General features: G+C 57.7%; 1 protein-coding gene across 1 annotated transcript in view; it reads right to left on the reverse strand.

Annotated features, from left to right (window-relative positions):
• The window catches only part of DNAH1 (dynein axonemal heavy chain 1), a 102,509-nt gene that overhangs the window by 5,583 nt on the left and 70,855 nt on the right, over positions 1 to 26,071 (reverse strand). The window contains exons 38-66 of the mRNA XM_060204551.1: positions 25,771 to 25,965; positions 25,560 to 25,679; positions 25,119 to 25,277; positions 24,859 to 24,966; positions 23,937 to 24,077; positions 23,673 to 23,833; positions 22,066 to 22,223; positions 21,133 to 21,306; positions 19,817 to 19,855; positions 18,085 to 18,263; positions 16,981 to 17,211; positions 14,802 to 14,998; positions 14,252 to 14,387; positions 12,095 to 12,303; positions 10,771 to 10,942; positions 10,354 to 10,545; positions 9,624 to 9,734; positions 8,800 to 8,985; positions 8,140 to 8,331; positions 6,453 to 6,620; positions 6,128 to 6,319; positions 5,839 to 5,970; positions 4,874 to 4,999; positions 3,477 to 3,596; positions 3,230 to 3,379; positions 2,945 to 3,105; positions 1,288 to 1,513; positions 962 to 1,157; positions 521 to 672 (exon numbers count right to left, since the gene is read on the reverse strand). Coding sequence (XP_060060534.1) covers positions 521 to 672; positions 962 to 1,157; positions 1,288 to 1,513; positions 2,945 to 3,105; positions 3,230 to 3,379; positions 3,477 to 3,596; positions 4,874 to 4,999; positions 5,839 to 5,970; positions 6,128 to 6,319; positions 6,453 to 6,620; positions 8,140 to 8,331; positions 8,800 to 8,985; positions 9,624 to 9,734; positions 10,354 to 10,545; positions 10,771 to 10,942; positions 12,095 to 12,303; positions 14,252 to 14,387; positions 14,802 to 14,998; positions 16,981 to 17,211; positions 18,085 to 18,263; positions 19,817 to 19,855; positions 21,133 to 21,306; positions 22,066 to 22,223; positions 23,673 to 23,833; positions 23,937 to 24,077; positions 24,859 to 24,966; positions 25,119 to 25,277; positions 25,560 to 25,679; positions 25,771 to 25,965 — 4,683 coding nt within the window. The remainder of the gene's footprint in view (positions 1 to 520; positions 673 to 961; positions 1,158 to 1,287; positions 1,514 to 2,944; positions 3,106 to 3,229; positions 3,380 to 3,476; positions 3,597 to 4,873; positions 5,000 to 5,838; positions 5,971 to 6,127; positions 6,320 to 6,452; positions 6,621 to 8,139; positions 8,332 to 8,799; positions 8,986 to 9,623; positions 9,735 to 10,353; positions 10,546 to 10,770; positions 10,943 to 12,094; positions 12,304 to 14,251; positions 14,388 to 14,801; positions 14,999 to 16,980; positions 17,212 to 18,084; positions 18,264 to 19,816; positions 19,856 to 21,132; positions 21,307 to 22,065; positions 22,224 to 23,672; positions 23,834 to 23,936; positions 24,078 to 24,858; positions 24,967 to 25,118; positions 25,278 to 25,559; positions 25,680 to 25,770; positions 25,966 to 26,071) is intronic.

Consider the following 26,071-nt stretch of genomic DNA (forward strand, 5'->3'; position numbering starts at 1 on the left):
GACAGAGACACCTGCAGCCCTGCTTCACCACATACTTGCAAAGCTTCCCCCCTGCAGGTGGGGACCTGGGGGCTTGAACCTGGGTCCCTATGCATTGTAACGTGTGTGCTCGACCAGGTGTGCTCTCTTTTCCACCTTTTCTTGGTTGTGTACCCTTGGACAAAGGCTGTCCACCTCCCCCCAACTTCATTGGGGAAGTAGGAAGAGCCAGGACCGACCGTCCTGGGAGCTTTGTGGGGTGGGGGTGGGGCTGGGGGGTACGTGGGAAGTGTACCCCACAGCCCCAGTGCCTGGCATACACAGTGTGCCTCAGCTGCACCCCACCTGGAACTCCCGGCCGCAGTGTGGAACCCTTGCACATTCGGGGCTTTGAGGAGGCCTGGCTAACCTGAGGTCTCTGGGCCCCGCATCCCCGAGGCCCTTGCCCTGCACCCCTGCCGCGGCCTCCTGCCCGAGCTCCTCCCCGCCCTGCCCTGTGCCCCTGGGACCGCCCCTCGGCCGCCCCCCTCCCCCCGGGCACCTGGTCGATCCTGTCCTCATTCATCATGATGCGCACGCACAGCAGGAAGGCGAACATGAGCTTGTGCTTCTCAAAGAGGCTGCGGCAGACGTTGCTGTAGAGGCTGTAGGTCAGGTAGCGGTTGATGTTGGCGATACGTTTCTTCAGGTTGTCTGCGGGGGCGGCAGTGGGCAGGGAGAGACGTCCCCACAGGGTCCGGCTCAGCCCCGTCTCCCCCGCCCACTCCCTTGGCCGCAGTCATCCCGGTGGGGCGCCTGGGAGGGCGCGGGGAGGTGTGTGGGGGCCCAAGGGGAGGTTTTGGATGCCGGGGAGCAGGGGGTGTGAGCTGACTTGGGGGGGTCCGCTGTGGAGATCAGCCCACTTCTGCGTCATTGCTGGGGGTGCTGGGGGGTGGGGGAAGAAGGGCCAACCTGGAGCCTGTGTGCAGGGTGCCGGGCCCACCTGCCCTCTCGGAGTTGGCGATGCCCGAGAGAAAGATGTTGAGAAACCACTCGAGGGAGTACTGATACATGGGGTCCACGTTGGCCAGGTCAGACACGCAGAAGAAGAGGATCTGGGTGCGGACGGCCACGGGGATGTACTCCATGCGTGTGAGGTCGATGTCCTTCTCTGTCTGCTCTGCGATCCTGACCTTGGCCTTGGGGCGGGTGGCGGGGAGGCGGTCGGACGGTCAGGCCCAGGTGGTCCGGCAAAGAGCAGGAAGCAGAGGGTGGTGGGGACAGGGACCGGCACTGGGGGGGAGGGGGGTGCCGCAGGCAGCTGCCCACCTGGATCTCAGCGGCTTTCATCTTGGACGCCTCCAGCACCTTGATCAGCTCCATGTCATCGACGGGGTTGCCCTCCGACGAGCTGAGCCGGTACAGGATCTGGTCTTCAATGTCCTTCAGCTCTTGGCGCATCTTGGCGTTGCTGACTATCAGCTGGTTCTTGGCTTCCTCCAGGTCAGGCCGCTCCTCAGCCACTACCTGGCCCAACAGCTGGTCCTCCAGGCCACTGCCAGGGTCAGGGGACACTGCATTTACTACTCCTGCTGGGCCCTGGAGGGCCGGTCTTGAGCCTGCCCTCTGTCCACCTGTGTTCTGGGGATCCAAGAGCCCAGTCCCCCACTGGTGTCGAACTGGGAGGCCCAGCCAGTGTGTGGTTGCAGAAATACAGAGCAGCCTGTCTTCAGAGTGGCCAGTTCTCAGGGAGACCTCAGGGCCAGCCTGGAGTCCCACCAAGGACCCAGACAGTTCAACATGTGAGGGCTGGGGTTTCTGAGAACCATCTTACAGTAAGGGAACTGTGGGTGGCTGGTGGTGATCGAGTTCAAACGTTCACAGTGGCCATTGGCACAGAGGCCTCCCTCAGCCCGGAGAGGGACTGTGGGGGCTGGGGGCACGGATCGACCTGCCAGCTCCCATGTCCAGTGAAGAAGCAATTATAGAAGTCAGAATTCCCCCACCTCCCGCTCCCTAAAAAGAATTTTGGTTCATACTCTCAGTGGGGGAGAACTGGTAGGGGGAAGATGACCAGAGGGCTCTGAACTCCAACTCCATCAGGATTCAGAGAGAGAGAGGAAAAAAGAAGGGACATTTGGATGCAGTAATAGGTGTAGGTGTGACTTGGAAAGGAAGAGAAGATGGGACCATGGAAAAAAATGGGCAACTATATATAAATATACAGTGGTCCAGGAGGTGGCGTAGTGGATAAAGCACTGGACTCTCAAGCATGAGGTCCTGGAGTTCAATCCCTGGCAGCACACATACCAGAGTGATGTCTGGTTCTTTATCTCTCTCCTATCTTTCTCATCAATAAATAAAATCTTTTTAAAAAATCTAATAAAAGTTTAAACACACACACACACACACACACACACACACGAGATAGTTGTAGAAATAATAGTCAACCCCTATCTGCAAACTTGGGAGAACTGTTGTTGCTTCCAGTGGAGGGAATGGGGATAAGAACCCTATCAGTGGGAACGGTAGTGTTGCACCTATTATCTTGTGATTTTATGAATCAATATTAAGTCACTAATTGAGAGAGAGACAGACAGACAGACTGTGGGGTCTCTGTCAGTCAACAATAATCATAATAGCTGGGCTCACAACCCCAGAGAGAGAAAATGGGGCTGGGGTGCAGGAAGCCAGAGTGTGCCTGTTAGGGTTCCCTGGGGCAACATGGGGCCCAGCTAGGGGTGAGCTGCAGGGGCGTGTGGGTTGGCCAGGGAGGCAGGAGGGTCCTGACCAGGTATCAGGGTGTGTGTGGGGGGGCTCAAGTAGAAGCGGTAATGGGAAGGACAGCTGGTGAAGGGACTAGAAAGGTCAGGGCAGCCAACAGGACTTCTGGGGGTTACAGGGGTGTGTGTGTGTGTGTGTGTGTGTGTGTGTGTGTGTGTGTGTGTGTAGAGGCTGGGGCCCCGGGCAGGGCCTGGGTGCTCACCTGGGCGACAGGGTGAAGTTGATGAGGGTGAGCTTGGTGGAGACCTCAGGTGTGTAGTGCGGGTTGGGCAGCTTGGTGGTGATGTACATCCTGAAGTCCTCGTGGTAGGGGATCACCGTGTCCCCCAGCTTCATCACGGTGTTCCCCTGCTGCTTGTAGGTCTGCGGCGGGCGGGGTGGGCAGACACCTCCGGCTGGGCTCTGCAGCGCTGCAGGGGAAGGGGTGCCGCCTCCCCGCTGTCCGGCCCCAGAGCCCCCGCCCCGGCCGCCTGGCGCCCGAACCCACCTGCTTCAGCAGCACGGGCTCCAGGGCCGGGTCCAGCTCCTCGCCCACGTTCTCCAGGAGGCAGGGCTTGCCAAAGCGGATGGCGTTCTCCATGCTGCGCAGGAAGTCCCGGTCGCTCAGCTTGAACACGTCCAGCCCATTGTCCTTCTCCTGCGGGGGCCGGGGCAGGCGGCCACTCAGGCTCTGCCCCTCCCTGCTCTGGGCCCTGCTGGGGTGGTGGTGGAGGAGGGGGGAGTGGCAGTCTTACCATGTTCTTGATCCACTTATTGGCTTGGGCCTGGGGGTCAATGAAGTGGCTCCAGCGCTGAGAGAACTGGTTGATGACACCGTTCTCCACAGACAGCGTGTCGTTGGGGAGGCCGGCGATCTGTGGGGCAGCGGGCACGGGGCTGGCCAGCGGGGGCGTCAGTTACCTCCTACCTTGTTTGGGCTGTGTCCACCCTGTGCCCCGTGGGAGTAGGGCAGGGGCAGCAGTGTGGGCAGGGTCTCCTCAGTTCCCGGGTGGGAGGCTGGCACCCTCGGTGGCTGGGTCTCTCTGTTCTGGCCTTGGTCCCTTTGGCCTGTGCTCACACTCGGCCTCCAGCCTTGCCAGCCCTCCCTGCGCCATCTCTACCTGTCCTTCAGAGCCTACATCAGATGTGACCCCTTTAAAAAAATCATCACTGGGGCTTCACCACTCCAGACTGACTCTTTTCAGGCAGAAAGAGAGAGACAGAGATAGGGGGCTGGGCGGTGGCTGGCCTGGTTAAGTGCACACAGTACCAAGCTCAAGGACATGCGCAAGGATCTGGCTTCGAGCTCCTGGCTCCCCACCTGTGGGGCAGAGGAGCTTCACAAGCAGTGGAGCAGGTCTGCAGGTCTCTTTCTCTCTCTCCTTCTCTAGCTCCTCCATCCCTCTCAATTTCTCTGTCCTCTCCCATAAAAGGGGGGGCCAGGCGGTAGTGCAGCGGGTTAAGCACACATGGTGCAAAGCGCAAGGACCGGTGTAGGGATCTTGGTTCGAGCCCCGGGCTCCCCACCTGCAGGGGAGTCGCTTCACAAGAGGTGAAGCAGGTCTGCAGGTGTCTGTCCTTCTCTCCCCCTCTCTGTCTTCCCCTCCTCTCTCCATTTCTCTCCGTCCTATCCAACAACAATGACATCAACAATAACAATAATAACCACAACAAGGGCAACAAAAGGGAAAAAATGGCCTCCAGGAGCAGTGGATTCATAGTGCTGGCACTGAGCCCCAGTGATAACCCTGAAGGGGAAAGAGGAGAGAGAGAGAGAGAGAGAGAGACACTACAGCACTGAAGTTTCCCCAGTGCCATACCACTCCCATGTGGTGTACCAGGGTGTCAAACCTGGATCATGATGCCACTTGGCAAAGCAGGTGCCCACCCAGGTGAGCTGTCTTGCTGGCCCCAGACACCCTCACTCTGGACACGGCTCCCTCAGCCCCACTCTTGCCCACCCCTTCCTTGGGCTCTCTTCATGCCGGCAGCAGTGCCCCACGCCTCCGCTTCCTCCTCTCCTACCCATCATCCTCCTGCTGGGCTCAGGTAGGTCAGGGGAGGCATCACAGAACAGACCCAGGAAAGCGGGGGTGGCGGGCAGAGTGTGTGTGTGGGGCACAGAAGGCTCCAGCCCAGCCCGACTCAGCACCTGCCACGAGCGGATTTTCACGGGGTTCCCCAGTGTCCCGATCAGCGTGGGCTCGGAGGTGTGCGGGACCTGGTGGGTCTTGAGCTGGGCGACCCAGCTTTCATAGAGTGCTGTCCGGTACTGGCCCTGGGGAGATGCAGGGTTCGGGACCGCATGTCACGATACCAGAGATGCCTGCCACGCCACCCCCCAGCCCAGTGCCTGGCAGTGCCGTGCACAGAGGTCAGAGACAGATGCCTTCGCGTTGGCCCCACTTTGGATGGCTTCCTTGGCCTCTGAAACCTCAGCCCCTCCCCTGTGAAACAGAGGCATGACAGCAGTGCTTCCTGTCAGGGTGACTGAGGTTTGAGTAAGACACAGTAAGCAGTGTGTGTGTGGGGTGTGTGTGTGTGTGTGTGTGTGTGTGTGAAACCAGACTTTTGCTGGGGCTTCCTATGTGATTCCCATGCTCTCTCTCTCTCTGTGTCTCTCTCTCCCTCTCCCTCTCTTTCCCTCTCCCTCTCTCTCTCCCTCCCTCTCCCCCCTCTCCTTTCCTCTCCCTCTCTCTCTCTCTGTCCCTCTCCCTCTCCCTCTCCCCCCTCTCCCTTTCTTTCCAGATACTGAGAGACAGAAGGAGAGACAACACAGCACTACTGCACCACTGGTGAAGCTTCCCTCTGCATGAGGTTCAAACCTACGTCCCCCTGCATGGGACAGTGTGCACTGCGCTGGGTGAGCTTGCCATGGCAGGTCTGGGGGCTGTTTTGTGTCCTCTCTCTCTCTCTGTCTCTCTGTCTCTCTCTCTCTCTCACACACACACACACACCCTGTGCCTGGTGCAGCACCACCTCGGGCTTGGCTCCAGGTCCGTGTTTGGGAGCAGAGGCGCGCCCTGCAGGCACCGCCTGTGGAGGTGAGGCCTCACGGGGCAGCTTTCTGGGGGAGGTGAGACGGGCCAGCTGGGGGGCGGGCTGGGGGCTCCTTACCGTGAAAGGGCCGAGGTAGGCCACGAAGCCGGCAGCCGCCAGCACGTCGCCGGAGATGTTGTCGAGCATGTTCTCCAGGTTCTCCACGGTCTCCTGCCAGCGCACCTTCTCGTCCGACAGCCCGTTGATGAGCTGGGGAGACGAGCCTGCGGGGTGAGCTCGGGGCGGGCGCCCTCCAGGAACCCCCCCGCCCCCAGGGGTCTGCGCACCGCCCCTCCAGGAACCCCCCCCAGCCCCCAGGGGTCTGTGCACCGCCCCTCCGGGAACCCCGCCCCCGGGGCTCTGCGACCTTGTCTGCACGGCCCAGCCGCTGCTCGCACTGCTCGCACTTGAGCTCCAGCTCCTCTTTCTTGGCCACGCACTCCCGGTACTTGGCCTGCATCATGGAGATGCCATCCTCCACCTCCCGCAGGCGCTGCTTTGCCTCCTCCAGGATCTTCTGTGTCACCTCCAGGTCGTCTTGGGCCTCCCGCAGGGCTTGCTGCGGGCGGGCGGGCGGGTGGGTGGCACAGGGCGGAGCTCATCGTGTGCCCCCCACCCCGGGGCGGGGAGGGTGTCCGAGCCCCCTCGCCTGCTCCTCGCCCCCCTCCCTCCGGCTTTGGGCCCCTCCTCACCCGCTTGGGCTCCACGGCCTTGGCCACAAAATGGTACTTGTGCATGGCGCGCACCCACTGGCAGATGGAGGTGCAGGCCTTGGACACTTTGGCGATGGCGGCCGGCTGGAACTCCTCATTGTCGATGTAGGGCTGGATGGCTTTGATCACAGCCTCCCCGATGTTGTCCTGGGCAAAGGGGAGCCATGGGCCCGGGGAGGTTGGGACGGTGGGGACCCCCTAGCTGGCCTCCATGCCCTCTCCCATAGGTAGGCCTCAGTGCAGATGTCTTCCTAGGGAATATATGGCCCAGAAAGGCTGAGCAGAGAGGAATGTCTGTGTCCCCACGTCAGAGGAGACAACTGGCTATTTCTTCCTGTAGGGACACTGGAGCCTCGAGATCTGATAATAGACAGGCTGCAGGTGGTCTGGGAGGTGGTGCAGTGGATAAAGCACTGGATTTTCAACCATGAGGTCCTGAGTTCGGTCCCTGGCAGCACATGTACCAGAGTGATGTCTGATTCTTTCTCTCCTTTTTCTCTCATGATTGAATAAACAAACAAATAAACAAATAAATAAAAAGGCTCCATTGAAAGCACATCTGGAGAGAAGGGCGGCTTGCCAGCAAGTGTGGAGACAAGCCGGTGGTTCTGATGCTCAGCCAGGCTCAGCCAAGGGTAACTACCCCCATTCAGAGAGCTCACCTCCTCCAGGGCTCATGTACACTCCGCACCCAGGAGACTCCAACCTAGTGGTTCAGGAATCCGCATTGCCTGTGAAGCCCCAGAGTCTGGGGCCAGAAGAGCCTAGCACTGGTTTTGGCTTAAATTAAGCCCGTGGGCCTCTGGGGTCCATTCCCACTGAAAGCAGGGATGTGGCCATTGTCTCCACCCTCTAGGAACCACGAGTGACACACAGGGTGGGGGTAGCCTCGGGCAGCTGCTCTCTAGTGAAAGGCTCCCCTACAAGGAATGTCAGCTCCAAGCTGGCCTCATCCTGAGGCAGCCCCCCAAGACATGATGTGGACACTGAGAACCCCAGAGGGACAGGCAGACAGAAGCAGTCAGGGAAGCTGACTCTCAGGTGCTGCGGGCCGGGGAGAGGTGACGCTTGAGGAAGATAAACATAGTCAATAACTGCCACCTCTCCAGATTCAAAGGAGGTCTCAAAACTTTACATCAGGCTCAACCTGACGCTGTTGACTGGCTACGGAAGAAGGGCAAACGCTAGAAGAAGGAAGATAAAGGTCTTGGTCGAGCTCATGAGGGCCACAGGGAGGGAAGGGCACCAGACACACTTGGGCTGCAGAGCCCTGGGGGAGGTCAGGGGGTGTCCTGTGGGCACAGGGGCCTGCGTTCTGGTTCTGGATGCCTCTGTATTGCCTGTGGGTGTTCTCTCTCTCTCTCTCTCTCTCTTTCTCTCTATCTCTCTGTGTCTCTCTCTTTCTGGGCCAGGGTGTGGTCCCAGCCAGCTGAGTGGCAGCAGCAGCACTGTGTGTGTTTCAGGCCCAGGGCCCCGTGGTGCTCTTGATCTGTTTGCTGGCCCGGCCCCGAGGGTCATGAAGTGGGCCTGGGGCTGGGAGAGCTGGCAGACGGCCCCACTCTGCCCTGACTGCACGCCACTGGAGACGCAGGGACAGAGACCACGCTGCGGTGGCAGGCAGGCTCCTCTCCTCGCTCCCTGCCTGGCTGGGCCCTGGCGTGCTCACCTTGTCGAATTTGAAGAGGCCTTCCAGGAAGCGGCCGGGGTCCTGCAGCAGCCCCTTGCCTGGCTCCCAGTAGTCATCCACCTTGGAGCCGGGCTTCTCCCCGGGCACCTTCTTGGGCTTGATGCCCTTCATGATGCACATGGCTTCTATCACCAGCTTCACGCCGGGGGGAGGCCTCTGCATGGCTCGCACCTGTGGGCCAGGCCAGGAGTGGGGGTGGGGGTGGGGGTGGGGGCCTTACTGAGTGGGTAGCCCCAATAGGGGACTGTGGTCAGACGGCGTGGGGCCCTACTGCTGCCCCAGACACAGGGCACACCTGAGGTCCTGTGAGGTCTCCCTCAGCCTGTGGCTCCCGCTGCTCCCCCACAAGGCCCTGGGTGCTCACTGCTCAGGGCCAGAGCCCTCCCCGTCTGTGCTCCTGCCTGGATGGATGTGGGGGGCGGGAGGAGATGGGAACAATAAGCTGAGGCTGGCAGCCCAGTCCTTCTGCACTGCCTGGGGACCCGAAACACACACACACACACACACACACACACACACACGGTAGTGGAGGTGCCCTGTGGCCTCTGTCCCAGCCGGGAGGGTCCAGGAGGGGGGAGGCCCGACCAGAGAGAGACGTGGAGGGCTGTGGGGAGGAGCCGGGAGACTCCCGGTCAGCACCTCAGTCACGTCATTCTTGTTGAGGTTGCGCAGGCTGGCCAGGGCCGCGTCCAGGGCTGGCAGTGCCTCGTCCAGATCCTTCTGGGCATCGTCGGCGATGGCCTGCGCCTTCCTGGCCTTCTCATTGGCCTTGATCTCCTCCGCCTGCACTGACTGCCGGGTCTCCTCAGCTATGGCTGTGTCCACCTGGGAGCCAGACGGAGGGAAAACCCCACTGGCGCTCAGTGTCCACCTCCCCCGCCCCGGTTCCCCCTCTCAGCCTCCCCAGGTGGAAGGGAGTGAAGCTTGGGACACCCCGTTCTCTAAGGGCCCTCTCCGTGGAGATCCGGGAGAGCGAGAGGCCCGGCCTGGTGTCGCCTGAGAGCTCACTTGTGGCCTTGCATGTGTGCCTGACCACGACTGCCCCGTGAACAGGGCCCTAAGCCCACAGGGCACCTTCATCGGGATGAGCTAGCAGCTCCTCCTGTTTGCTGGGAAAGGTTCAGTACGGCTGGGTGCATGCCTGCCGGGAAGCTGCCACTGTGAAGATGCCAATCTCCCATGCTGGGGGAGGGCGCAGGTGACGGGGGGGGGGGGCGTACTCTGCAGGCTGTCTGCGCTCACTCTGTGTTGGGTCTGTCTGTCCTACCCATGTCCTCCTCTCTCCCTCGCCCATGCAGTGGCTGGCACAGGGTGGGCTCTGATCATGCCTTCTCTGAGCAGACCCAGGAAGCAGGGCACCAGAGAGGCCGAGAAACCTGCAGGGGTCAGGCAGCTAGCCCTCTCGTGGCTGAGAAGGGATCCTGAGGAGGTAGGGAGGCTGGTCCCAGGTACCAACCGCCAACCTTGATCTGCTCCATGGTGAGCAGGGTGTCCTTGGCGGCCTCCTCCAGCAGGGGGCGCATGATCTCCAGCTCCTCCTGCATCTTGGCCACGTCCTCTGCTGTACGCAGCAGCTGGGGGTGGGGGAGCACAGGTGAGATGAGGGGCTGAGGGGCGGGGGGGGGGGGAAACGGCCTGGTCAGAGGAGGCCAGAGCGAGGACTTGCAGGACCTCCCTCGTTCATAAGCAACAGGCTAGGGGCAGCAGCTTCAGGTGGCCTGGTGGGCTATGGGAAGGAACCAGGCTCCTGAAATCTTTGGGGTTATCTACTCTGGCCATGTCCTTGGGATGGGGGTGGGGAAAACTTATATTCTTTCGGTGAGAGAAAAAGTCACAGGGGCCAGGTGGTGGGTGGCACGTGTGGTTAACTGCACACATTACAGGGCGCAAGGACCCCGGGTTCAAGCCCCTGGTCCCCACCTGCGGGGGGGGGGGACTTCATGAGCTGTGAATCGTGGCTGCAAGTGTCTCTCTCTCTCTCCCTCCCTCTCCTCTCTCAATTTTTGTCTGTCCAATAGATAAATGAGATTTAAAAAGCAGCAGCAAGTTTATTACAAAGAGAGGGAGAGAAAGGGGGGTGGGAAGTCACTGGTCTAAACTTTGTGGGTTGCCACAGGAAAGGTTTTCCTTCTCTGGGTTGTAGACAAGACACTGGCAGTGAGCCAAGGCCCATGAGCCCCCCACCCAGCCCACCTTGTCCAGGCCACTCTTCATGCGGTTCTTGGCCGTTTTCAGCTCCTGTTTCTTCTGCTCGATGAGGACGGAGAAGATATTGAGCAGCTCCAGGTAGCTCTTAGGGGTCACGTAGTTGTGGCGGGCCAGCTCGGCCAGGTACTCGACGCATTTCTTGGCCACTGACTGGTGGATGAACACGCAGACTTGAACCTGGGGGTGGGGTGGGGTGGGAGACCACTGAAGCTGGCCTTGCAGAGTCCCCCTCAGGGACAGACACCAAGGCAATGCCACTGCAGCCCAGCAGCCTGGACCCCGGGGAGGGAGTCACGTAGCAGCCACACTCCTCCGACTCACGCCTGGGATCATCGTGGCCTCCAGATCAGGGTTCTCCACCACCCCCTGCCCCAAGGGCTTGCTCCTAACCAAGACACCAACCATTCCTTCAATTACTGTGGGGCTGGACTCCAGTTCTGGGATCTCGTTCAGGAACATGGTGGCCACTGACTCTAAGGCTTCTGCCGGCCACTCATTAAACCAGTCGATGGTGCAGCAGTTGACCAGGGAGGGGAACTGTCTCAGGCGAGCTCGGAAGACCTCTCCGATGGGGCTGAAGGGTTCGTATGAGAGCTTGAGACACTTACTTAGGCCCCCTCCCCACCTCCCCCGCCAAGGACCCAGAACCTTCCACAGCCCTGTCGGAAAATTGTGAGGATGTGGAAGAGCCTGGCAGGGCTTGACCTGAGGAGTGCGTCTATCCTGTCAGTCTCTCTCTCTACCGAGAGGCTGAACAAAGAGGAACAGGAGTATCCCCAAAGGTTTACTCCATCTTATCAGACTCCCTGCCTCACAAAGCACCCTGCATTCCAGATACTATGGCCTGTTCCCTTATTATCTACATATTCATTGTTTTGCCTGAAAGATCCCCACCCATTCCATCCTTTGATCTATCTTCTTTCTACCCTCAAGACTCTCCCTGCCTGCAGGGCATTATTATTTATCCTACCAGTTAAAACCCTCGCAACAGTTGCTAAGGAAGTTACCTTTCCCAGCCCTCTTTTGGCTTTCTCCGCCCTTTTCCAAACCATGTCAAGCCATTTCCGTTTCTGACTTGCCACTTCCAGGTCTGCCCTTTAAAAGCCTTGGCTCTCTGATCAATAAACAATGGCATTGCCGGGGAGTCGGGCTGTAGTGCAGCGGGCTAAGCGCAGGTGGCACAAAGCACAAGGACCGGCATAAGGATCCCGGTTTGAACCCCGGCTCCCCACCTGCAGGGGAGTCGCTTCACAGGCGGTGAAGCAGGTCTGCAGGTGTCTGTCTTTCTCTCCTCCTCTCTGTCTTCCCCTCCTTTCTCCATTTCTCTCTGTCCTATCCAACAACGACAACAACAATAATAACTACAACAATAAAACAACAAGGGCAACAAAAGGGAATAAATAAATAAAATAAATATAAAAAAAGAAAAAAAAAGAATGGCATTGCCTCGCCGCCATGAGCTTGGTTCATGGGTCACCTCCCTCAAGTCGCTGAGTGAGTAGCAGCCCAGGCTGGCTCCAGTGGCGTTCTCTCCAACCCAGAGAGTCCGCGCCCAGGAAGAGGCACCCCCACGCTGGCCTGGCACAGCCCCATAACATGGCAGCCAGGAGCCACCTCACAGCAGCTGGAACTCATTGGCGAGGTGGCCAGACCTAGGCTGCTCCCCCCCCCCATGGCAGGCAGCTGTCCCCCCCCCGCCCAGCATGGCCACGGCTGCTCCCCGCACCTCATGCACAGCACCATGTGGATGTTGTTGCGCACGCGCCCGGTGTAGGCAGCCATGAGGTTGGCCTTGGTGGGCTGCAGGCCTTGCTCCTGGATGTGGGGCCGCATGGTGTTGACTATCTGGTCCTGCTCATCCAAGTTGTAGAGGTTGGGGATGTCCCCGGAGTTGAGGACATTGTTGATGTCCTCCAGGAAGGACTCGTTCTTGATCTAGGGAGGAGTGCGGTGGAGGGTTAAGCTTTAGAGCACCAGATGGTGGCACACCTAGTTGAGGGCACACGTTACAGTGCGCCAGGACCCTGGTTCAAGCCCCTGGTCCCCATCTGCAGGGGGAAGGTTTCACAAGTGGTGAAGCAGGGCTGCAGGTGTCTCTCTGTCTCTCTCCCTCTCCTCTCAGTTTCTCACTGTCTTTATCCAACAGAAAGAGAAAGAGAGAGAGATAAGGAAGTCGGGCTGTAGCGCAGTGGGTTAAGCACAGGAGGCGCAAAGCACAAGGACTGGCAGAAAGATCCCGGTTCAAGCCCCCGGCTCTCCACGTGCAGGGGAGTCACTTCACAGGTGGTGAAGCAGGTCTGCAGGTGTCTGTCTTTCTCTCCTGTCGTATGCTTTACATTGGTTTGTCCTAGCCCTCCCCCCCGCCAAGAGAATTGGATCAGTCCTGTTAATTTCGTGGGCCTGCTTGGCCCCGCCCCAAGAAACCCAGAGACAGAGTTCCTGAGTGCCAGAGAGAGAGAGTTCCTGGGTTCCGGAGTTCCAGAGTAAGAGAGAGAGTGCTTGCGCCGCCGCAAAGAGACAGCAGAGTTCTGTTTGGTGATTAGTTTGTCTTAGTTTATGAATCGTTGTTCCTGAATAAAGAAATACAGCTGCCCTGCCCAGCCGTTGTCTCCGCGTCTCTGTTACCCGCCGTGAAGCAAGCCAGCCCGGCAAGAGCCTCCGAAAATTTTAACAACACTCTCCCCCTCTCTGTCTTCCCCTCCTCTCTCCATTTCTCTCTGCCCTACCCAACAACAATGACATCAGTAATAACTGCAACAATAAAACAAGGGCAACAAAAGAGAATAAATAAATATTTAGAGGGAGAGAGTGTGTTAGTTGAGCTTTGAGGACATCCCCTGGGAGTGGGGTTGCCATATTCTTGCTTGACCATAACAGCAGCCCCACTGACAGGTCATGCCACGAAGGCTCAGAGAAGCTCAGGGCCACACAAGTGACCTCGCAAGCTATGACCTGGGACTCACACCCAGGCTGGACCCTACTGCGCAGGCCCTGAACACCATGGTGGGCTATGCAAGGGGCAGCATCGTCCTCGTCACTTTCTTTTTAAAACTTTTTATTATCTTTATTTATTTATTGGATAGAGACAGCCAGAAATTGAGAGGAAATGAGAGATAGAGAGGAAGAGAGACAGAGACACCCCTGCAGCCCTGCTTCACCACTCGTGAAGCTTTCCCCCTGCAGGTGGGGACCAGGGTCTTGAACCCGGGTCCTTTTGCACTGTAACATGTGCGCTCAATCAGGAGCGCCATCCATCCAGCCTCTTCCTCTTCACTTTCTAGGTGTCCCTGCACCTCAGTTTATTCACAGGAAGAAGCCAGAGGGTGGATGGAGAACTCAGCACCTGCCCACCTCCCAAAGCCCCCTGGCTGTGAAGTCAGTCCTGCCTGAGGAGCAAGGCTGGGCACTGAGGGGCCCTGACCCGGGGTGGAGAGCATTCTGGGACATCAGCCTCAGCCCGACCTTGGCCACACTGCTCAAGGCCCCAGAGCCACACCTTCCCTTTGATTCAGAGACCTGGGAAGAGACCTCATATCGAGAAAACTCCAAGGAGCAGCCCTCCCCAAGGGGAACCATGAACACAGAGCTGAGACACGCGTCCTGTGGTTCTTGAGGTGCAAAACCATAGGCCAGCGAGAGGGTGCTGCTTTGGGTCACCCACTGTGCCAGGGCCTTCTTCATCCTCGGAGTGACCGGTGGCTCCTTAGCTCTGGCCCCGAGTACCTCATCTGCCTGTCAGGGGCTCCGCCTGCTTCTGGCAAGATCCTGCCCACTGACAAGGGTACCCAGCCGTGAGGAACTGGCCACTTGCCAGCATGCTACCCTGGAACCGGGTCGCACCCAGCCCGCTCTGGACCCTGTCTGCTGCCCCTGGCACTGGCACCTGGGTGTCCGAGAACAGGAAGGTGATGGGCAGGTTTTGCAGACCAGCCTTGAGCAGGACCTTCTTGACATCCTCACGCCACTCGCTCATGCCGTAGTTCTTGGACAGCTCAATCTGGAAGCACTCGTACTCCGCCCTGGGGGTGGACATTTGGGCGGAGGCCACATGCTGAGGGTCTGGTGGGAGCCGGTCCCCCACCGCCACTGTTCAGAGTCTTGCTCCCACCCTGGCTTCGAAGACCCTCCAGGCTCTGGACATACGCACTTGCCCCTGGGCCTTCCCTCCAGCTGCCCCACAGCCTGGAATGCCCTTCTCCCCCACCTCCCAGTTCGAGGCCCTGTCCTGCAGGACCCCCGCCTGGATGCCGGCAGCTGCCCACTGCTCCGGTCTTTCCCGGGGGCCCGGGGCCCACTCCCATGGGCTGAGGTGGGAAGTCCCACAGTGGCCCCAGGCTCCCACCCCTGAGGAAGAATGCGGATGAACCCAGCAGTCTGGCCCCGGCATCCACTGCCCATGGCACGGGGGAGGGTGGGGTGGTGAGGGGGCTCACATGTGAGAGGCCAGCCGTGTGAGGGAGCTGCGGCCGCTGCCACCCACGCCCAGCAGCAGCGCGTTACCCAGTGCCTGGCGCAGGGTGCGGCTGATGCGGCAGATGTGGCTCATGGCATCCATGAAGAGGACCAGCTTCAGCTTGGCCGTGTTGATCTGGTTGTAGTCCTCGATGTACTCCTCGATCACCTGCATCATCTGGGGCCGGTGGGGCGGGGAGAGCTGGTTCCTCCCTCCATCCCCACACAGGGCACACGCCCTCTCCCTCAGCCAGCCCTGCGCCAGTGCACGGAGATGCACTGGCCCTTAAGACGGCAGGCCTGAGGGTGGCGGGGGGGGGGGGGGGAGATGGATCGACCAGCGGAGAAGCAATTACAGAAGCCAGAGTTCCCACCTTCTGCACCCCGTAAAACATTTTGGTCCATACTCCCAGAGTTAAACAATAGGGAAGTTTCCAATGGAGGGGATAGGACATGGAACTCTGGTGGTGGGAACTGTACGGAATTACAATCCGGTTACCTTACAATCTTGTTGATCATTATTAAATCACTAATAAAAGAATTTTTTTTTTTTAAAAAAAAAAGAAGGGAGTCGGGTGGTAGTGCAGCGGGTTAAGCACATGTGGTGCAAAGTGCAAGGACTGGCTAAGGATCTCGGTTCGAGCCCCCGGCTCCCCACCTGCAAGGGAGTCACTTCACAGGCGGTGAAGCAGGTCTGCAGGTGTCTGTCTTTCTCTCCCCCTCTCTGTCTTCCCTTCCTCTCTCCATTTCTCTCTGTCCTATCCACCGGTGTCCACAACAATAATAATAACTACAACAATAAAACAAGTACAACAAAAGGGAATAAATAAATAAATTTTTTTAAAAAAAGAAGTCAGGCCTCCGGGGAGAGGGGGAGCAGGTGATGTACAAGGACTTGGTTTGAGCCCTGCTCCACAGCTGCAGGAGGGACACTTCACGAGCAGAGAAACAGGCCTGCAGGTGTCTTTCTTTCTCTTTATCTCTATTTCCTCCACCCTTTTCCATTTCTCTCTTTGTCTTACCAAATAATAAAATAGAAAGAGAAAAAAAAAAAAAAGGCCGCTGGAAGCAGTGGATTCACAGTGCCCGCATGGAGACCCAGTGATAACCCTGGTGGCAATTAAAAATATTAAATTAAATTAAAAAACAGAATGAAAGTTTTTTTCAAAAGAAAAAGGAAGTCAGGCCTGCTGGCTGAGGAGACGGAAGAAACTGGGAAGGTGGTGACACAGCCAGTAGAGTGCACACCGTATACGAGGACCCGGGCTGAAACACCCAATTTCCAATTGCAGGGGTGGCAAGAAATGAATTCATTCACAGGGGTCAAATGGTAGCACAGCGGGTTAAGTGAAAGGACCAGCTTAAGGATCCCAGTTCTCGTCCCCGGCTCCCCACCTGCAGGGGAGTCACTTCACAGGCGGTGAAGCAGGTCTGCAGGTGTCTGTCTTTCTCTCCCCCTCTCTGTCTTCCCCTCCTCTCTCCATTTCTCTCTGTCCTATCCAACAATGATGACATCAATGACAACAACAATAATAACCATAACAATGATAAAACAACAAGGGCAACCAAAGGGAAAAAATAGCCTCCAGGAGTAATAGATTCATGCTGCAGGCACTGAGACTCAGCAATAACCCTGGAGGCAAAAAAAAAAATCATTCATTCATTCATTTTAAACATAGAAACTAGTCTGGCTAGGGATGAAGCCCAGTGGTATAGCTTGTACTCAGCCTGTGGAATGCCCTGGTTTTGATCCCCAGAACTGCACACAAACACAATAAAAGAAGACTTGATCTGTTAGACACATGGAGACCTGAGGGTCAGGATCAGAATCCCACCTGCTCCCTCTGGGGCTACTAGGATACACTGAAGTGGGATCCTGGGAGGGGGGGGAGGAATCCCTGGGAGCCAGGAAAGAAAGGGCAGAGGGGGAGAGGGAGACACAGTGAGGAAGCTCACTCTAGCCACTCTGCTCTCAGGCCTCTGGCTGTGGCCTCCTCTGGCCTCAGACTCATGGTTCCAGGGATCAGATGCCTCTGTGTGGGCAGAACAAGAGCCCTTCCCCCTTCCCGTGGGCACGACACACGCTTATCCCTGAGCCTGACTCGCTCAACTGCTGGAGGACCCCAGCAGGAGTAGCCCCCACCCAGTCGGCCCCTTCACCTTCTTCTCACTGGTGATGAGCTCGTAGGACTTGATGTCAGAGCCGGGCATCATGAAGTCCCCGTAGAGGATGGGCTGGAAGGGGCAGACCTCTTCAAAGGCCACCTCCCACTGCTCCATGTGGGTCTCCAGGAGCTTGTCGAACCAGCTGCGGTCCTCCTCGTTCACCAGGCGGTCTCGGAACACGCGGCAGTTCTCGTGATACCAAAGCCGCAGCAGCTGCACCTTGTCCTGCGGCCGCCCCAGTGTCAGTGCCCTCCCTCACTCCGGGGGCCCCCAGCCGCCTCTCCACACATCAGGGCCAGGATCGTGGCTGTGGAGTGTGGGGGGGGTCAGCTCCTGGGCCCCAGGACTGGGCTGGGACCATGCACGAGGTCACAGGGCGGCTGAGGAAGCAGTGAGCTGTGTGGCTTTTCCACACCTCGCTGGCAAAGCACAGACCAGACTTCATGGGCCCCTTTAACTGGCCGTCCCTTCTCCCCTCTCACCGCCTTCTCGACACCCAAGCTCCAAGCCCAGGGGCATGCTTGGTGCTCCTTACACCTTCCAGACACCCCTCACCTAACACCTCAGCCGGCTCCACTCACAGTGCCCCTTTGTCTGCCACCACCCTCCTGTGTGACCCAGCCACCCTCGGGAGTCCCCAGGCTCTGTTTGTGACTCTTTGGGCCCCGCTGGGAAGGCCAGATCCAGCTTCTGTCCTGTGTATCTTCTTACCCAAGCCCCAGACTGTGGATCTGGGAAGGAGTCACTTATTCTCCTCCCAAAACCTTCACTCACACAGGGTCTCCGTCGGGAGACCCCTTTCCCCCTCTATTATCTCAGCCCCCTCTTTTGTGTGACTCTCATCGCCTTCTCCATTCGGGGGTTGGCTCTGTTCTGGGAGATGAGCCCAGCTGCACTAAGACAGGCTTCCTGGGGATGCTGGGGGCTGATACCACTATGTCCCCAGCCTCCTCCTTGGGACCTGACCTCATCAAGGCAGGGGAGTGTCTGGGCACGGAGGCCTGAAGTTGGGGACCGGGGGTGACTGTGAGGGCAGCGTGGAGACTCCTCTGCTGGAATCCGGGGGGGGGGGCGGGGGGGGTGAGGGGCAGAGCTCACCTCCACCTTGGCTGGGTCAGCCATGAGCATGCCTTGGAAGACCTTGGAGAGGTCCCTCAGGTTGAAGGTGTAGTGGGACTTGGTTGGGGTGGGCAGCAGCTGGGAGATGATGGTGGAGTACACTGTGATAGTGGCTTCCACGAGGGGGTCCGACAAGTGGGCGATGTTGGGGGCCCCGGCTGTGGGACAGGACAGCGGGCCTGGGTCACACAGGCTCAGGGGCCCTCCTAGTGTGACTCCTGCAGGTGCTGGTCTCATTCTCAGAGGGCTGCGGTTCTCACCGAATGCCCCTTCTGCAGCCTGCATGCTGGGGGTCCGCTCACCCCTGACCCCTTAGATGACACCTCTTCCACAAGACTTTCCTGACATTCCCCCCTCCGTCAGGGTGACGAATCTCCCTCTCTGAACCCCACTCTGTAGCTTATCATGGACACTGTCAGTCTGGTGGGGTGCGGGGACTCTGGGCTCCTTCCTGCCTCCAGCACACAGCATGATCTGACTTGGTCTGAATGGGCCCTTCTGGCTGCATGGCTTCTGGACAGGCAAACACAGAGGGGTGAAGGGAGACGGGGGTGCGGCTGGGAAGCCGAGGTCTGAGAAGTGACCTTCGGTCTGCCCTCTGCAGGACCATGGGTGGTAAGATTACTGTTGAGAACAAGGGAACTGGGCAAAGGTACCAGCAGGGAGAGATGACGCTTTGGAGGAGTTGTTCGGCCCAGGTGAGCAGAGAAATGGAGCGATAGGCTGGCTGGCTGGGTGGAAAGGGGGCTAAGAGAGATAGTTATGTGTTTTGTTAAGAAATGAGAAATGGAGGGGCTGGGTGGTGGCGCACCTGGTTGAGTGCATATGGTATGCAGTGCAGGGACCCAGGTTCGAGCCCCTGGTCACCACCTGCAGGGAGAAGCTTTTTAAGTGGTGAAACAGGTAGCATAATGGTTATGCAAAAGGACTCTCATGCCTGAGGCTCCACAGTCCTAGGTTCAACCCCCTGCACCACCATAACTAGGTTCAATCCCCTGCACCACCATAAACCAGAGCTGAGCAGTGCTCTGGTAAAAATAAATAAATAAATTAACGAATTAATAAAATAAAATAGAGAGAAAGAAAGAAGAAACCGGTTATGCTCAGATCCAGTGGCCTAGTCAGAGTGTGGAATGTGGAATGTCGGTGGTGGGGAATGGGGTTCAGGCCTGAGAGAGGGGCCAGGCCCTAGGAGTGGGTGCAGCAAAAGGGTCCAGAGGCCCGTTGCAGGTTAAGCAGTAGGTATGGAGACCTGAGGCCCCATCTCAGCAGAGGTGAGGAAGAGGCGGTGGAACCTGAGGGGGATAGAGACCTGGAATGCTCAGTGAGCCTGCTGCTGTGACCAAGAAGACAGCCTTGCGTGAGGCCTCCGGCCACCCGGCCCCAGCTACACAGCCCTCCTGGCACACAAGAGGGGCGGCTCCCTCTGGGGCCTCTGGCTCTTCACGCAGGGTGGGAGTTTGCTGGACTCCTTGATTCACTCACTCAGCTCGAGTCCACTGAGCTTCAGCTGTGGGCCGGGTGCTAACGCAGGCTCTGGAGGACTGACTGGCTGTCAGATGGGGCAAAGGACCTACGTGGGCAGGTGGTGCTCTAGCAGAGGCCCACAACTCACTAAAGGATGCTTCACTGGGGCTTGGGACCCTGAGACCTACCTCAGCCACACCCGACTAGAGCCTACACCCTCCTCCCCGTCCAGGTCTGCACTTACGCACAGGCTCTCGGTAACTTTTTTCTCCAAGCAGTCCACCTAGAAGGTTGAAGGGGGGACACCGTGTTCAGAGATAAGTGGGCCTCTTGCTGCCCACCCTGGCCCTTAGCAGCCACCGACCACTTCCCCTCCTCTGAGCCAGTGTGGCCCCCACCTCCAAACTGGCCTTAGGCAAGTTCTGGCCTCAGGTCCTTGGGGCCTGGGAGGACCAACCCAGAGGAGGGAAGGCCTGACTCCCTCACCTGTCGTGTGGCACAAAGACCAGAGTATGTGAGCCGACGGGGAGTAGCCGCCTTCTGGCAGACTGCTCCCCGAGACCCATGGAGGCTCAGGGGCATTGGCATTTGTGACTTTCCTCATTTACAGCCTTTCCACCAAGTGACAGCCTTTCCACCAAGGGTTCTAGGTAAGTATAAGATGCGTAATTTAACTGGTATTGGAACATATATGTATATATTAAGTAATATAGGCATTGTGATGCACATGCAACAGGTATATAAATGATACATATATGTTCACGTTACAGGTGCGTCATAACACACATATTACTTAATAATCTACATTACTGGTTGTGGACTATACGTATCATTACCCTTATATTACCATACACACGCGTAACACTAGCATGCACATACAAATATACATGTGTGGGGGCCGGCCGGTGGCACACCTGGTTTAGCGCACATATCACCACGCGCAAGGACCCGGGTTCGAGCCCTCTCTCCCCACCTGTGGGGGGACGCTTCATGAGTGGTGAAACAGGCCTGCAGGTGTTTGCCTTTCTCTGTCCCTCTCTGTCTCCCCTCCCATCTCAATTTCTCTTTGTCTTGTCAAACAAAAATAGAAAGGGGAAAAAAAGAAAGAGAAACAAAGAAAGAAAGAAAGAAAGAAAGAAAGAAAGAAAGAGAGAAAGAAAGAGAGAGACCGCCGGGAGCAGTGGATTCATAGTGGAAACCAGTGATAACCCTGGTGGCAAAAAGCCAAACAGACAAACAGAGGAATAAACACGTGCGCCTATTTATGTATGAATTGCACATTCAGCCATCACTGTGTACCAGGCTTCATGCTGGACAACGTTTAACCTTCCCATTTTGGGGTGGTGGGTACTAAGATTATCACAGACTTTACAGATGGAACAACAGAGGCTCGGGAATTGGCCAGAGTCCTATTTAACATGGGTGAGTGAGTAGCGGGTGAAGCCAGGGCTGAGGGTGGTGGTCAGGCCGCTCTGTTCTCTCCAGCACTGCCTCTCAGTGTAGCCCACCCACCGGGCTTCTGCCTTTGGCCGTGGCCTCCCTGGTCCCACCACTGCTCACCTATCCAACTGCTCAGGATGGTGGAGAAGATCCGCTTCTTGCTGACCTCGTCCATCTCAGCAAAGGACAGGTAGTTAAAGTGGCGAGTCAGACGAGGGGTGACGGGGTTCCTGCCTCCCCCGGGGGGGCCCATGGCACAGACAAAGTTGATGTCCACCAGGTTCTTGAAGGCTCCTGCAGTGGGGTTCTGGAGTCAGGAAGCGGCCCTGCCCAGGACTGTGGTGTGACTATCATGGGCTCTGGGCATGGGCTTTTGTCTTCATGGGCCAAAGATATTAGAAATGAACAGTCTTGAAGTATTGGTATAAAGACAGTTATAGTAAGTGGTCTGGGAGGTGGAGCAATGGATAAAGCATTAGATTCTCAAGCATGAGTTCCTGAGTTCAATCCCTGGCAACACATGTATCAGAATGACGTCTGGTTCTTTCTCTCTCTCCTCCTATCCTCCTCATAAATAAGTAAATATTTTTTAAAGACAGATATGTAAATATCATACACTAAATGTTTAACCTAAATTCCACTTTCTCTTTAATTTGCATAGAAATGAAAACAGGGAGTTGGGTGGTAGCAGAGCGGGTTAAGCACATGTGGCGCAAAGCACAAGGACTGGCTTAAGAATCCCGGTTCAAGGCCCCAGCTCCCCACCTGCAGGGGAGTCGCTTCACAGACGGTGAAGCAGATCTGCAGGTGTCTATCTTTCTCTCCCCTCTCTGTCTTCCCCTCCTCTCTCCATTTCTCTCTGTCCTATCTAACAACAACATCAATAAAAAAAAAAATCACAAGGGCAACAAAAGAGAAAATAAATTTAAAAATTAAAAAAAAAATGAAAACATTTCAGTGGTTACTCTAAAAGCCCTGTGTGGCTACGGATAAGGCCTCCTGCCCTGCCCTGCCTTGCCCTGCCCAGCAAGCCAGCCCCTGTCCCGCACGCACCGATGATCTTGCGGTCGTACCAGCCCCCGTGGTCCATCCACTGGCGCAGCAGTTCAATGGGCGGCTGCGCACCATAGGTCTCCAAGGCTGGCATGTTCAGGTCATCAATAAAGAAGATGAAGTTGCGTCCCAGGGGTGGTCCGAACACGCCCTTCCGCCTGCCGGGAGGGGCTGCGTGAGCCCAGTGTCTCTGTGCACCCACCTGCACGGGGTCTGCTGGGAACCAGGCTGGGGGAGGCCGCCCCTTGAATAACACACGCCTGACTCTCCCATGGTGAGGCTGACCTCCCAGGCAGGTGGACGACAGGTGCTGCCCGAAGACCCAGCCCAGAACAAGCACCTACAGAAGGCTCGGTAGAGATGACGGGTGGGAGAAGGCTCAGCAGAAGACGGCTCTCGCCCACAAAGAGCACACACTTTACCAAGCATGAGGACTCGGGTTCGAGCCCCCCAGCCACCCTGTGGGAGCACCAGCACAGGGAGGTTTTACAAATGGTGCTGGAGTACCTCTACTCTCTCTGTCTCTGTTCCTCTTTGCCATTCACCCTCAGTATTAAAAAATAAAATAAAATAAAATAAAAAAGACTGCACTAGGAGAGGAGGACTTGTGTGGGCCTGGAGCCCCAGCCATAACTCTAGTGCCACCCCACCCACTAGAAAAGAGAGAAGGTTCCAGAGCTGGACCTGGAAGGGTGGTGTATTAAGCAGGGCGTTGAACTTGGAAGTGTGAGGCCCTGAGTTCAATCCCCTGCAACCTGTCTGCCAGAGTAATGCTCTGGTTTTCTCTCTCTCCCTCTCTCCTTATATTTATTTAATTTTTTTTTATTTCTTTTTTTAAATTATTTTATTTATTCCCTTTTGTTTCCCTTGTTGTTTTATTGTTGTAGTTATCATTGTTGTTATTGATGTCGTCATTGTTGGATAGGACAGGGAGAAATGGAGAGAGGAGGGGAAGACAGACAGGGGGAGAGAAAGACAGACACCTGCAGACCTGCTTCACCGCCTGTGAAGCGACTCCCCTGCAGGTGGGGAGCCAGGGGCTCGAACCGGAATCCTTACTCCAGTCCTTGCGCTTTGCGCCACCTCCGCTTAACCCGCTGCGCTACTGCCCAACTCCCCCTTATATTTATTTAATAAATAAATAAAATATTTTAGAAAATTCAGAAGTCCCAGGGAGATGGGCGGTAGTGCAGTGGGTTAAGTGCACGTGGCGCAAAGCTCAAGGACCGGCATAAGGATCCCGGTTTGAGCCTCCAGTTCCCCACCTGCAGGGGCGTCGCTTCACAGGCGGTGAAGCAGGTCTGCAGGTGTCTGTCTTTCTCTCCCCCTCTCTGTCTTCCCCTCCTCTCTCCATTTCTCTCTGTCCTGTCCAACAATGATGACAACAAGAATAAGTACAACAATAAAACAGGGACAACAAAAGGGAATAAATAAAGTATTTCTAAAAAAAAAAAAAAAGAAAGAAAGAAAATACAGAAGTCCCCAGAACAATCACAGACGGAGAAGCCCCAGGTTTCTGGCAAACCCAGGAGCAGTGTTTGTGGGAGGTGACACAGCAGCTGAGCTGTGGGGCTGAGCTGGGAAGAAAGGGGGCGTGGGCGCCTTGCCTCTTGTCCAACTTGCTGTCGATAAGGTCTTGGGTCTGGTTGGCCGAGGTGCGGGCTGAGAAGGTGAGGAAGTGGCTGATGTACTCCAGCGGCAGGTTCTTGAGGAGCTTGTCGGAGATGGTGAGGGTCTTCCCCGTGCCGGTGGGCCCGATGCATAGCACCTGGGGAGTGGGCGTGGCCTCAGCGGGGCGTGCTCATAGGCCCTGGCGCACAGTGGGTGCTGGGCACCGGTGGGGGTGAGGCCCGGCATGGCGGGGCACTCACAGGCTTGTGGTTGGTGAGCAGCATGCCCAGCAGGTAGGACATCTGCATGGTGTCCATGGTGGGCACGATGATGTTACAGTAGTTGGTGTCTGGCGGCATGGAGAATGGAGTCGAGGAGTCCATCCACTTCACCCAGGCAACCTGGAAACGGGGGTGGGGGAAGGAGGGGACGCTGGGGTGGGCTCAGAGGCCCTCCCGTCCACAGCCCTGTCCTGAAGTGTCAGGAGGACAAGCACTACACCACAGGGCCTTGGCAAGAGGATGCAGGTGGGGTTTTCCCAGAGACACCCCCCCCCCGCCCTCCCACTACCCCGCCACCCCCAGGCCTCTGTACATAGACTGCACTTTGGAAAGCAGACAACCTAGAAGGCAAAAAGACTCTGGCTAAGTTGTCCTAGTGCGGTGACCAGAACCAAGGTGCTCGGGCCTTCCCCCACAGCCTGACCCAGCTCCTCGCTGATGGAGGTGGGGGTGGAGCTCACTTCAGCCAAACCAGCTGCCCTACAGGGACAGTTCTGAGCGTTAGGCTCAAGTGTAACCCAGCTGGATGCTGGCTGCCTCTCCTGGGCGGAGGTCCTGATCTGAGGTGAGGGTAGGCTCCTGGAGCCCTCACCACCCACAGGAGGCCTGGGGACAGACACTGAGACAGGCCAGGAGGCACTGCTCCTGGGGGCAGCACCCACGTGGCCGACCCACACAGAGGTGGTGGTGAGTGTGGTTGGGAAGGAAGGCGCCAGCCGGCCGGGACAGCCCTCAGCCCCAGGTTCAAGCCCAGTTCTGCTGCTGACTAGCCTCAGTCCTCCCGTCTGAGGAACGGGCCCGGTGTGGGGTTGTGAGGATTCCTGGGACAACACACAGCTGTCTCAGGCTCAACTGTGCCATCTGCAGGGGCCTCTGGAAGAGGGCCTGCGCCTGCACTCACCTCTGCTCCCTCCTCGTCCTCCTCCTCGTCGTCATTGCTGCAGCTGATGCCCGCGTCATCCAGCCGATAGTCGAACACCAGTCCCTCTTCTGGGAACTGCAACGTCAGCTGCGGGGGGGCCCGGAGGGGCCTCCGGCTGTGAGGGTCCCTGGCAGCGGCCTGTGCCGCTGGGGGTGGGGAGCAGAACACACCCCCCCCTCCTGCAGGCACATCCCAGCCCTGAGAGCTCAGCCCCCTCCCAAGCCTGCCCCGCCTCTCACCTCATCCAGTTTCATCTTGATCTTGAGCCAGTGGCTGAAGATGATACGGCTGGCGCTGTCCCCTGTGGCGCCCACGCTCCAGATCAGGGAGAAGATGAACCAGGGCTCAATCAGCTCAGGGATGCGACTCAGCTTTTCGGAGGGGATTTTCTTGAGGCCCTGGGGATGGCAGGAATAGCGTCAGGCCAACACGGTACCGGTGCTGTGTGGCTGGGGGAGCTGGGGGGAGGGGAGGTGGTGGAGGCGGGCACCCCTGGGCCTCTGGCACACAGCTGTAGTGGGGGGGGCACCCCTGGGCCTCTGGCACACAGCTGTAGGTCTCCCCAATAGACCAGATGGGCCAGTCCCTGTGACCCATGGGAGCCGAACCGGTTCTCTCCTTCAGGGACATGAACTAGGCATGGAGGGAGGCAGGCACTCAGCCGCTGCCCAGAGAGGCACCTCTCTTGGCAGGAAGGGCTTGAAGAAGCAGTCCAGCAGCTTGAGAAGACTCATGGTCAGGTTACTATTGGTCGAGGTGATCACCTCCTTCACTGAGGACCGGACGAAAGTGATGGTTGTCTGCAGGGGTGGGCAGCTGGCTGTGGCGGCTGGCGGCCATGGCACCCTGCCGACCACCAGCCTGAGCCAGGCACCCCGTGGCCCCGCCTACCTCCAGATAGTTGACAAAGAGGAACCTGAACAAGTCCTCATGGGGCTTGAATAGCGGGGGGAGGTTCTTCAGCCAGCAGTCCACGAAAGGCATGAGGCCCAGGATGCTGGGCTCCAGGTACACCATGCCGCAGCGTGACACCGTGGCTGGGGAGGCCACCGCCAGGTCCTGCACCTCAAACATCATGGTCATCGCCTGGCGCCGGGGTGAATCACGTGAGCTGGCGGCCCGGCCCTGCAGCCTCGGGACTAGGAGGAGGGCTGCAGGGCCACAGGGAGAGTAGCCCAGCCTACAAATGTGG

This window comes from Erinaceus europaeus, chromosome 12, assembly GCF_950295315.1.
Source record: "Erinaceus europaeus chromosome 12, mEriEur2.1, whole genome shotgun sequence".
NCBI lineage: Eukaryota > Metazoa > Chordata > Mammalia > Eulipotyphla > Erinaceidae > Erinaceus > Erinaceus europaeus.